The sequence below is a fragment of the Neomonachus schauinslandi genome, chromosome 16 (assembly GCF_002201575.2).
Source record: "Neomonachus schauinslandi chromosome 16, ASM220157v2, whole genome shotgun sequence".
NCBI lineage: Eukaryota > Metazoa > Chordata > Mammalia > Carnivora > Phocidae > Neomonachus > Neomonachus schauinslandi.
In genome coordinates this window covers 58,673,851-58,685,593 of record NC_058418.1, presented here as the reverse complement: position 1 = coordinate 58,685,593, position 11,743 = coordinate 58,673,851, and the positions used below count along the sequence as shown (strand labels likewise).

The 11,743-nt window shown below is 58.9% G+C and overlaps 1 protein-coding gene across 2 annotated transcripts in view; it reads right to left on the bottom strand.

Moving 5' to 3' along the window:
- ACSF3 (acyl-CoA synthetase family member 3) overlaps positions 1-11,450 on the bottom strand; it is a 54,803-nt gene extending 43,353 nt beyond the window's left edge. Inside the window, exons 1-3 of one of the 2 annotated variants that reach the window (XM_021705669.1) lie at positions 11,384-11,450; positions 5,098-5,788; positions 3,705-3,860 (exon numbers count right to left, since the gene is read on the bottom strand). In XM_021705669.1, the coding sequence (XP_021561344.1) occupies positions 3,705-3,860; positions 5,098-5,763 (822 nt within the window). In that variant the 5' untranslated portion in view covers positions 5,764-5,788; positions 11,384-11,450. The remainder of the gene's footprint in view (positions 1-3,704; positions 3,861-5,097; positions 5,789-11,383) is intronic. The other variant, XM_021705668.1, reaches the window with a different exon arrangement.
- Positions 11,451-11,743: the final 293 nt, after the last annotated feature.

Below are 11,743 nucleotides of genomic sequence, written 5' to 3'. Positions count from 1 at the left end.
CCCCCCCCCCCCCCCGCAAGAGGTGGAGATCCTGGGGAGTCAGCCAGAGGGAATCCACGGAGACATGGGAGAGACAGCCTCATCAACAGTCACTTTGTTCTTCAGGCCGCGATGGCCCGCCCACCTTCCCACCTGCCCTCACGTCACTGCCATCTCACAGGGCACGGAGAGTCGGTCACCCCACAGCTGGCCCACGCCGGGCCCAGTGGGGTGACCTGCAGAGCCCAGGACCCCGGGCCGTCTAACACCACTACAGAAACCTGGGCCCTACTTCACAGAGATTTCTTAAACAGAAGCTATGAGACCTGTCCTAAGTCAAAATGGTGCAAAGCAAAGAAGCAATCACTGTTAATTTATATGGAAAAATTGTTGAGCATTTCCAGAATCCCCCAAAACCGGAGGCTTTTCTGATACCTTAGAATACATCTTGCTAACGGATGCACAAAATAAATCGAGACAAAGTACAGACGTTCACAGACACAAATGTGTACAAACCTGGAGCTTTGCAGGGAAGTTACTGCTTTAAGGAACCACATGATGGATTTTAAGTGGACAACTGTGTTACGTTGTATCTACTTATGCTCTGATTCTTCACTTGATACAGCAAAACTTTTACTAAACCAACAACCATCCCCCTCCAAATGCCTGTGACACAAATCCACACACTCACAGTGATAGTTAAGTGAGACGGGGTGCAGAGGGTGTGAGCCTGCCGCCCGCCAGTGTGCCTTTGTTACCCACACAGCAAGTGGGGAAGCCGGAGCGAGAGAGGCCCACGCGTCACCCACTCACCCACAACGCCTGGACCCTGCGCTGCTTTAGACACATTCTAGGGGCGACATTCTAGGGGGAGAGAAGAAATGCACAGGACGCCGGGCCGGAGGTGGTAATGTAGGAGCAGGGTCAGAAGCGGGGCTGCAGCGAGGAGGGCAGTGGCCTCGGGCCTCATGGCTGTGGGCACACTTATTAAAAGAGAGGCCTGAGCGTGGGAAGGTGAGGGGGACAGAGGCAAGGGGGCGCACACCACCTTTGGGGACGACGCCTGGGTTAGCGGGTTGTGAGGGCACCAGGTCCAGGTTAGTTGGGTGGGTGGGTGGGGAATGTCAGGCCTGGGTTGGGGGGTGGGGGGCAGTGCTTCCTTCCTGCTCTTTCTTTGTGGTTCCTGGGTCTGTGGTTTGGGAAAGAAAAGGCCTGGTTGGTCTCATACTGCTGCCCCAAAGGGCATCCCTGCCACACCCACCAGGGGCACTCATGTCACTCCCAAATCAGGAGCTGGGACAGGGGGACTTGCGCAATGTCCACCAGTGTCGGCCATCAGCCACCGGGGCTCCAAGTCAGGGTAGGGCGGCCTCTCCCTCTGTTTAAACAGCACCTGGAAGCTTAGGTCTCCAGAGCTCTGCCCCTGCCTCTTCCTGCCTATGCAACCAAGGTGAGGACTGGGGGACCCTGGGCAGCACGGCTCTGGCTCCCGAGAAAGCCTGAAGAAAGCCTGGCTGGAGCCAAAGGGCTGTGCTGGGGAGGCGAGAGCAGGGCACCATCTTTGCTGTGTCGAGTGCCCCCAGTCCTTGGAAGTCCTCCAAGGGGATGGAGGATTCGGGGAGGCGGGCAGTTTGCATTCTGCAAGGACCCCACTGTGCTGTGGCCCCTGCCAGGATGCTCCCTGCTGAGCAGCCCCACAGCCTCAGGTGCTCCCCCTCCCCCAGCCCATTCGTCCAGGCCAGGGCAGCCATCCGGTCAGGGTTGGGGAGAACAGGGCCCTGGGTCAGAGCCCTGCCAAGAAGGGGCATGTGCATGGCGGGGGGGACCATCCATCAGGCCTGCCGGGAGGCCTTTACGTCTAGAACATGGACAGTGCCCCAGACTGCTGCCCTGAAAGGCATCTTCAAGCTGCAGATTCTCTGTTCCCCTAAAACCTCCCAGGATCCTGCAGCTCCGAAACAAAACACAAACAATGAAGGCAGAGCTGTGGCGGCTGAAGGAGTGGGCAAAAGGCCCAGAGCCCTCCCAGAGCTGTGCCCTGGGCTCTTGGGACAGGTCCGAAGTGACCACCTTGGCCCGAGGGCCTCCACCTCTGTTGTCCTGTCAATGGCTACTCCTTCTCTAAACTCCCCTACAACCGGCTGTCAGCAAACAGGCTCACTGGGTCATACACAGTGAGTTCCTTCTGGACTGAAACTCTAGCAGGAGCAAGAGAAGAAAGGGTCCCCTTCTTCATGCTCTGTCTTCCTGGGAGAGGTGTCCATGTTGGCTGTGATGTCCCCATTGTGTGCTGGGCACTCCTGCATGTCCCCGGGGCAGGGCTCACACTGGTCCTCTTTCTCAGAGAACAAGACTGAGGGACAGAGAGGTGGAAGGTTGTCTAGGCTATGCTGCTCTCAAGAGCCTGTCCCCAGAGCCTCCTCCTTCCCACTCCGAACACCACCTGTGGGTTAAGGCTCTGGGCTATGAGGGGTGGACGAGGCCTAAGGGAGGCAGAAAGGTGGACGCTGCTGGACGCTGGAGACCAAGGACCCTGGCTTTCCAGAGCCCCTTCATGAGGCAATGCAAGCTCTGAGCTGCTGGGCAGGGAACCTGGGTGCTCTTCCCAACAGACCCTCCGATGGGCCAGGAGCCTTCAAGCAGCTGGAGTACTAGGTGAGCGCTGGCTGGAGCGCGACCTCGGTCTCCTCCAGCTGGGGATGGTCCACCCTGCGGGACGGCCCCTGCACAGCCACCAACCCACACCAAGAGCCCGGCCTCAGGGGTGTCCTGGGCTCTTTGCTTTGACAATCTGGCCATTTGGTGTTTTGAGAACTAGTATGATGTGACCTCAACATTCTCTTTTCAACCTTTTCCCTGTGAATAAAAGCTCTAATCATCACATAACAAAAATCTCGGGTCTCTCCCAAAGAGACAGTTCCCTGTGAAGCAAACAGTCAGCCAGCCGTGCAGGGCGGTGCCTCCCAGGACACATGCCTGGCAGCCCTCACCAAGGGCAGTCTGTGCAGCACCCAGCCTCGACCAAGACATACGGGAAACTGAGGCTTGCAGAGTGTCCAGCGGCAGGTGGGCACCTGACCAGGTCTTCTTCCCTGCAAAGCAGCATCCTCATCACTGCGCTCTGCTCAGCAGTGGGGGGCCCTGCCCTGCTGGCCTGGCTGGGTGCGGAAGGTACAGCATGCTGCAGAGATGCGCACATCGGGGACCGACAAAGGGCCCCCAGCTGGACCTCCCGCTCCAGAACAAAGGAAAGCTGGTGTGCTTGGCTGAGCAACGGACCTAAAACATCCTGTTCTAATCCACATGGATATGTCACCTCACGTGGCAAAAGAGACTTTGCAAATGGGGTTACGGCTTTTGAGAAAGGAGGGGACCCTGGACATGCAGGTGGACCTGATGTGATCACAGGGTCCACAGGAGGCGGGCAGAGCCTGGGGTGAGGTGGCCGCAAGCAAGGGTGCCGTGCAGCTAGATGTCAGAAACAGCAGGAATCGGCCTCTCCAGACGCAAGCAGCCCCGCCAACACCCTGACTTTCACTCCACAAGAAGGACTTCTGACGTCACGACTGTCAGAGAATCAGCTGTGTTGTTTTAAGCCCCTCCGGTTTGGGATCATTTGTTACAGCAGCAACAGAGAACTCGCATAGCTGGCAAAGTCCACACTGCAGAGGAAGGCGCCACCGGCCCCCAGATCCAGCCACGGCGAGAGCCCGTCCCCAACCTACCAGCTGTGCGTTGAACTCGGGGAGCATCACACAGGTGGCCCCCACCCAGAGGGGACAGAGCAGCTTGTTGACGACGCCGTGCACGTGATGCAGAGGAAGGACATGCAGGATCACATCGTCTTTACTCCACGCCCACTTGTGGACCAGCCCCAACACCTGGGGGACGACAGGACAGCCTCAGACGGGAGGGAAGCCACCAGGCCAGCGAGGCCTCCCCAGCTGGGAAGAGGAGCAGGGAGGCTCACGCTCTGGCGCCTGGCCCTTCACGGCATCTGAGGGGGACGGTGGCCACGCGCCTGAGGGTCTGTTGGCTCACTTGCAGACCCCCACGTCCAAGAACAGAGCTGGACAAGGCCAGGGCTTTGGTGTAGGGGGTCCCAAGTCCTCCGCAGGCGCTCTTGGTGGCTCTTCCCCCAGGCAGTCGGAAGCGTGGTTTTGGCTCCAGCGGGCCCTGGATTCTGGGCATCTGCAGAGTCCAGGCCTGAATCCGAACGCCCGCCCTGCTCTGCCTGCCTGATTCTGGAACCTCCCTCAGCGCAGCTGAACGGTCGGTCACAGGACCTGGAGCCGGGTTTCCGCCACATCCTGAGCTTTGAGTAAGAAGCACCGTGAAACACGCCCATTGGAATCTTCTGAAAATCACCAGCAAGGACACCACCTGCATGCCCCTGTGAACGCTACGGGCAAACACACGTGACATACACACCCCCTTACAGGCACCAGTCAACAGATGGTCTCTCCAGACAAAACGTCTACCTTGCAGGAGACAGAAAACCTATCAATGAGGCCATGCCTGCAGTCAGCCTGGACTCAGTTTACCCCTGCCGTGGGGACTGAATTAGGCTGAGACTCAATGGCACTGACCTCACACCTCATCTCTGCGGTTCTGAGCATCTCTCTTACTGCTCCTAGCGTACGAGAGTCTGGATCGTACACACACACATTTTTTGGAAGCAGGGAGGACATAAATGACAGGTAAATAAAATAGCTGTGGAGCTTGGCTGAGATGCTAAGGCCACAGAACACGAAAATAGTGCCAAAACGTAGGCTCCGAGTCCTGTGCTCGGGTTTCCCAGTGCTAATCATACATCCTGAACGTTCGCTCCGCAGCTGCTTCCTCTGAAACCCTCACCATCGTGTATGGGCCACTCTGTCCTTCACTGGCTGCACGGCCCTGAGGAGCCCTCGGTGGGCCCCTAAGTCCTTCTTAGCCTGAGTGACCACCCCCGCTTTTCCCAGAGCCGTCCCCCACGGGTTAGCAGGACTGGTGGTCACTTCTGGCCACAGGCTTCTGGGAGGGTGGGCAGAATGGTGGCAGTTGGGGGCGGTCGCCTAGGAAAGGCGAGACAGACCTCCCCCAGAAGCCCCAGCACGGCAGCACGGGAGCACTCACCATGGTCCTGATGTTGTGGTGAGTGCTCAGGACACCCTTGGGCCTCCCCGTGGTCCCGCTGGTGTAGATGATCATGGCGCCTCGGTCTCTCCAGTTCCGCTCCCGCACCTTCCACTCCCCAGGCTCCTCAGCTGCCGCACCATAGACCGTGGGCGGGAGAGGCAGCAGCGGGACCCCCAGCTTCCTGACCAGCGGGCGCAGGAGCTCCACGTACTCCTGGCCAGCGAGGACCACAGAGCTCCGGGAGTCCCGGATGAAACACTCTAGCTCAGCCCGGGGGTGCTTTCTGTATAGGGGGACAGCAATGCCTCCGCTCATCCACGAGGCCCACTGCGCGACCACGTAGGAGACGTCGTTAGAGCACAGGAAGGAGACCCTCTCCTCCTGGAGGTCCCCGCCAGCACACTCGAGGAGACGGCACACCTCCTGGGACAGGCGGAGGCTGTGGTAGTAAAGGTCCTTGTACGTGTGGTGGCCATGCTGGTCAATGAGAGCAATCCTGTCCGCAAAGGCCAGGGCGCGGGTGAACACAGGGGCGCTCCTGTCAGCACAGGCGGCTGGGGCCGTGTGCAGGCGGCTGCTTCCTCCGCATCTCAAGGGGGCGGGCCGGTGGGAGGCCACAGCACAGAGCAGGCGCCGGAGGGACAGCACTGGGTGGGGCAGCATCGCGGACACGTCCAGCTCGATGTACCTGGGGCGGGGCCGGAAGAGAGAGGAGCGCCAGTTACTACCGCCGATCTGTTCTCACCTCCCGGCCAGACAGAGCCTGCCCGACCTCATTCACAAGGTAACCTCCCCACACAGGAGGCCCTACACACCATACGGCACCGTCCGGATTTAGGGTCCAACATTCCAGCTTTTATTTACTCTCAGCAACAGATTTCAAAAATATACAAGATTCTAAAACAATGAAACTCGGTAAAACCAAGGAAAAGCAAATTCAATGCCCTTAAAGTAAATTCTGAAGAATGGTTTTTTAAAAAAATCTGAGCTGGAAAATCACTAGCCAAGAGGGGAAAGCCCTGAGGGCTGCTGAGCACCCATTCTCTGTCCATCCGGCACTCGTGGCTCAGTACACGGCCCGCTTCTGCTCCGTGCACTTCCGACAGGAGGGCATTCGGGAACACGGTGGCATGCAGGGTCTCGAAGTGCATGTGCGTGTTTCCGGGGTGTCAGTCTGGCTTTAAACTGAATCCTGACTCCTCCCTCCCCCTGCGAAGGGTGAGCCAGTCAGGGCCAGGCAGCGTCCTGCAGCGGGTCTGGCTCCGTGCCCACGTCCTGCTCGGGGACAGTGCCTCACGGGGACAGCCGTGGGCGTCAGCACTTAACAGGGATGGGTGCACACTTCCAAGATTGCTTCTGCAGGGACAGCTCAATTCTAGAGGCCGGGAGCCCGCCTGCTACCCTGGACTCTGCCTCCAGCGTAACCGGCAGGCTCCTTCCCAGAGCCAGGGCAGACTGCAGGGTCAGTAACAACCCTTCGCTCTGGTTTGAAATCCCCCGTTCCACAGTTCCTTCAGGGGTCGCTCTTCCCCACCATCACCTCTGGTGCTCAGGGGGTCACTGCCTCCCTCCCTGGGCACAGCCCCGGGCCTCAGCACCTTTCTGGGCTCCGCGACTCACTTGTCCCCGGGGATTTCTAACGAGACCACTCGACACTGACGGTGAAAACGCACCCCCCATGCTACGACGTGTTTGCACCTCTCAACCTCACCTTCAAGCACCCTGTTCAGGAAACAAGGACACCACCTTTGACCCTATCTCACACGGAAGAAAAGTCAAGGTTGCTCAGCCCCCAAGGCCCAGCCTGGGCCTTCCCTCCCCCAGCCAAGCACAGCAGAGCCGGCAGCCGCGTCCGCCCATGGACGGCATGCCCGCCGCTCCCACGGGGGCCAGGCATGGGGACCCCAGAGGGCACCTCTGAATGCCACCGGCTGACGGGACGCCTGCCGGCCAACAACACAGCAAAACGGAAGCCACAAGTCTTCTTTCCGACAGGCCCAGCAGAACAGAGACGCGCAGGAATGACCTGGGCAGGGGGGCGGGAGGCCAGGCACCCCAGCTGCCTCCCTCCTGCTCGGTCTCCCAAGCCCTCCCCCTGCTCAGATCCACACTTTTCTCTCTCCCAGTAACTTGCTACAGGGGAAAGCTAATGTGTTATTGTTTGTTATGAGCACTAAACAGTTTTGTTCTCTGTTCTTAATTTAAGAACAGATTATACGCAACACTTTATAATTACCTAACAAAACAAACAAGCTGCAGGGCAGGAAAAACTGCCGGGAATGGGGTTATGCCTGGAACGCGAGTCCCACAGTGTGGAGAGGCTCCAGCTCCGGCCATGTGGGAGGAGACCCCGCAGCCGCTGAGGACCCTCTCAGCCACAGCTGTTTGCTCTGAGGTCCTGTGCGAATATTCCTCAACGCTCCACAGCCTCCACCGAATGGTCGGTTCTCAAATGCACTGGACCCACTCTATTTCCAGATGAAAGAGGCAGTCATCAAAAGCCGCAGTGTCCTACAACTTCTCTGTGCCCTTGTCCCGACCTCTACACAGAGTTCAGAGGTGGATTTGGGGCTGGTTCCACACCTCTGGACTTCTGTTACCATAGAGAAACCTGACACGTGGTAAGGAAACAGTAAATGTGATAAGCACGCCAGATATGCTAGTTTCGGAAAGAAAGAGAGCCGCTGAAGAGCAAACCCACATAGCCGAGACATGTTGTTTCCTGTCCTCACTTCTCGCAGATCCTCCTGTTTGCCCTACAGGCGGTGGGAAAACAGTACAAAACAAAGAGAGCCTGCAAACAGAAAACCTGCTACACGGCATTTCTGGCCAGATTCTTGCTGGGGAGAGTGCAAGAGAGACGTTCCAGGGTGCTCGCTGGAGGGGACAGCATTCTCTGGGGTGCTAAGGAATAGGGCACCCCGGTAGCCGGAAACGGCTGCTTCTTCCACCCCTATCCCGGGAGGCATGAGAAGTGGTGCCAGACCCGCAGCCACAGAAATCGATGCCACTCTCCTTTCATCCACACCCGCGTCCACATCTCCCCCATAAGGGGCCTCCCCTCCAGGGTCTCAAAGAGCAGACACCTCCTGCCTCCCTCACTGGGAGAGGGGAACGTGCTGCCTGCTTCTCCAGGGACCCCAGGAGCGGCAGCATCCTGAGCCAGATGGCGGCGGTGAGAAGCTGGAGCCCAAGCACTTGCAACACGGAACAGGCAAACAGGGCTGACCCCACCTTCCTCCCGTGTGGGGCCTCAATGGCCTCCATAGCAGGGCTAGGGGTGGACGCCACAAGAGGCAGTCACAGCGACAGCCCCCAGGGAACCCGAGAGGGGAAGTCCCCTGCCTGAGACCTCAAAACAGCAGAAGAAGCAGTGATCCAAGCCCAGGCCTGGCTGGTCCCCCCACGCCCCCAATTCGGCCATAGGACAAGCAGTGAGGAGCGTCCACAATGGGGGGATGCCCAGAGACACTGACATCTGAGTCAACTCCACAGGCCCCGGCAGCCACAACCCAGGCTGCCCCCAGGATCTGGGGGTGGCCCCTCTGGCTAGGCGGGCCCCAGGGCATCAACTCAGCCCTCCAAAAGGGTAATTCAGCATCACTTCCAAGATGGGACAAAAAACTCCAAAAAATACACACCCTTTGTTCCCATGGCTGTTCTCTTTAAAATGTGTCTTCAGAAAACAATCAGAGATGCACAGAGGGGATGCTCATGACAGCGTTATTTATGATACTGAAAACTGGGTCTAAACCAAAGGGTCCAGACGGGGTGTGTGGCAGTCAGTCGTGGAGGGCGTGTGCTGGCCTTTACGTAGCGTCCTACAAGACCACCAAGGACGGGAAGGTAAACACCCAGGTGTTCATAAGGTTACAGGGATGCAGATGATTCCTGTCTTTTCCTAGCACTTATCAATTTTCTCCAATTTTTCTGAAATGAGCATGTATGACTTTTACAATCAGTCTTTTTAAAAGCCTAATAAATATCATTTGTTTTTTAAAACTGGAGATGCTTCAACTTCAGTATTAGTATTTTCTTTTACACACAAAAGACAAAAACATAAACAAATTTTGTTCCGGATGGTGGATCTACAGCATTCTTCTCTTGGTTAGAACTTCTGGTTCATAGACGGTTTGTGCGGACGTGACGTCGTCAGTCCTGCTGCAGGGACACACGCACATGGGAGGCAGTGTGTCTGCAGCCAGCAGTCCGAGGAGGGTCTGGGCCAGGCGCTAGAGGCTGCAGGCTGGCTGTCTTGGGAGGGGCAGCGAGCTGCAGCTGCGGGGGAGGAGGGGCTGCTGGGCCCATGTTGTGGCAGGAAGGAGAGGCGGGGCGCGTGCACCTGAGCTCACAGTGGGTAGTTCAGGAGAAGAGGCCCTCCCAGTGCTCAGCGGGGGGCCTCAACAAAAATAACTTTTAATTTGAGTAAATAGGGCCAGAGTCCTCCCCCCCCCCCAAGAGAGGCTGCACTAATTTATTCTCCCACCAAACATGTGGGAGCATGGGGCCATCCCTTCAAAACAGCTTTAAGTCACTCAGGTATGTGACCCTGAACTCACTCCCTCATAAAAAAAAGGGGATCAGGGCCCTGCCTTGAACAAGCAAAAACATCAATCTATTCAGGGCAGATGACTGTGTGTCTCCCTCCCAAACACCTCTGGACCCCTCAGGAAGAGAGCCCCACCTTCGACCACGGGGCCTTTGGTTGTGGGGTTCCCTGTCACCCCCAGAGGCACAGCCTGGAGGGACACGGCCACCATGTACATGCAATTAGGCCATGGGTTTTCGCTGTCTCAGTTACCCAGCTTCACAAAACTGCTCTCAACATGCCAGCCGGCCCAGGATAAGCAGCATCACCGTGCGGCGATGCGACAGAAGCTCAGCCAAAACCACAGAAATCTGCCTTTTGGGGAGCTGGGCCAGCCCTCCTTCTCCCAGAGGGGGACACGCTGCTCTCAGATTCCACAGGCGCCCGGCCAGAAACGTGGCAGACTGGGTATCCTGACATCCAGACTCTCAGGCAGACCACCAGAGCACGTGGGCCTTGCAGAAGGCTTGCCCGACACAGGGTGGCACCTGTGGTCTCAGACTCACACACACCTGGACATCTGCTCCTCCCTTCCTAGTTTCTTCACGTGTGTAAGCCTTCCCGTCCCACCTGTAATAACAAGACCAGTGCAGGGACAGACGGCCCGGCCGCACAGAAGGGGGACCGATGGCTGCACCATCCCTAGCACGGTGCTCACCGGGGAGCCCCATGACAAAGATCAATTCATAAGAGTGATACTTGCATTCAAACGAAGGTGGCTGGTTTCGAAATGAATCAAATGGCACCTGACGGGCGACACCGGCCTGACCCCTCCACCCCCAGAACCCGAATATAAAGCAGAGCCCAGCACTTCCTGTGGTCTGCTGACTCTGAGGCCTGGGTGCAAGAGGGCCACACTCTCCTAACACCAAGCCTGCGGTTTCGGGGGCTTTTTTCAAGGTTATATTTTTAAGTGATGGACATTCACATTGCATTTACCAACACTGCATTCAAATCTAAACGCCATATGCTTAAACCTACATCCATATTAGGAAGTAAGACACCATCTCAAAAACGCCATCTGGAGGGATAAAGCTTGCTACCCCAGGTCCAGAGCTGACTCCACTGATTGAGTTGGCCTTGAGGACGGCGCTGGGGCATGGGCCCTCTCGTCCCAGCGGTCACCTCCCAGGGCGCCCCCAATGCCCGCTGGTGGCACTGCTGCTCCTGGGCCCCACCTGGGCCCCAGCACAAACATCTCCCCTAGGGGGGCTGCGCTTCCACAGCTCCCCACAGGACAGCTCTGACCTCTCACCCCTTCCCTTTCCAGCAAAGTCTTCAGCACCCTCCAAACCTGTCATTGTCTCCCCTGCCTCCCAGAAGGTGGCTGCTCACAGGGCCTTTCAAGCACCTGGCCCTCCGCCGTCACCGCCGGTCCCCAGACCCGCCGGCCCGCAGAAGGGGGCCAGGCCCCCACGTGCGCAGGCGCACCCCACACTCGGGCGCAAGGCGGGCCCGAGCGGAACAGAAATGACTTTATTGCAGACGCGGGACATAAAGCGCCCCGGTAACGGGTAACGGGGGCTGAGGGCGCACCGCCCGACCGCCCGACCCCGCCCGCACAGCCCCCCGGGGCCGCGCCTCGGGCGGGGTCCCTGCACTTGGCACAGCACGTGACACAGGCCACCTGCGGCCACCGGGGCGGGGAGCCCTGCGCGGGGACACCTGCCGGGGCCCAGGGGGCGGCGGGCTCACCCTCGGCTGGCGGGGCACTCGCTCCTCCTCCTCCTCCCGCGCGCGCTCCTCCTCCCGCTCCTCTTCGGGCCAGTCCGGAACCGGAACTGCGGCTGCGCGCGCACCCCGCGTCCGGCGCCCGAGCGCGTCCCCCGGCGCGAGCGGCTCTGCGGCGGCGGGTTCCGGGCGCCGCCGAGCCGGGGTGTTGGCTTCGGTGTGGCCTCGCTGCCTGGGCGCCCCGGTCCCGCGCGGGGCTGCCGCCGCGTCGCCACAGTCCACTCTGGCCTGCGGTGCGGGCGGGCCTCCTGGGAGGACGGCGCTGCCCTGGGGCGCGCGGCCTGGAGCAAACCCTCCGGACACGTGGGACAGAAAGACCGAGGG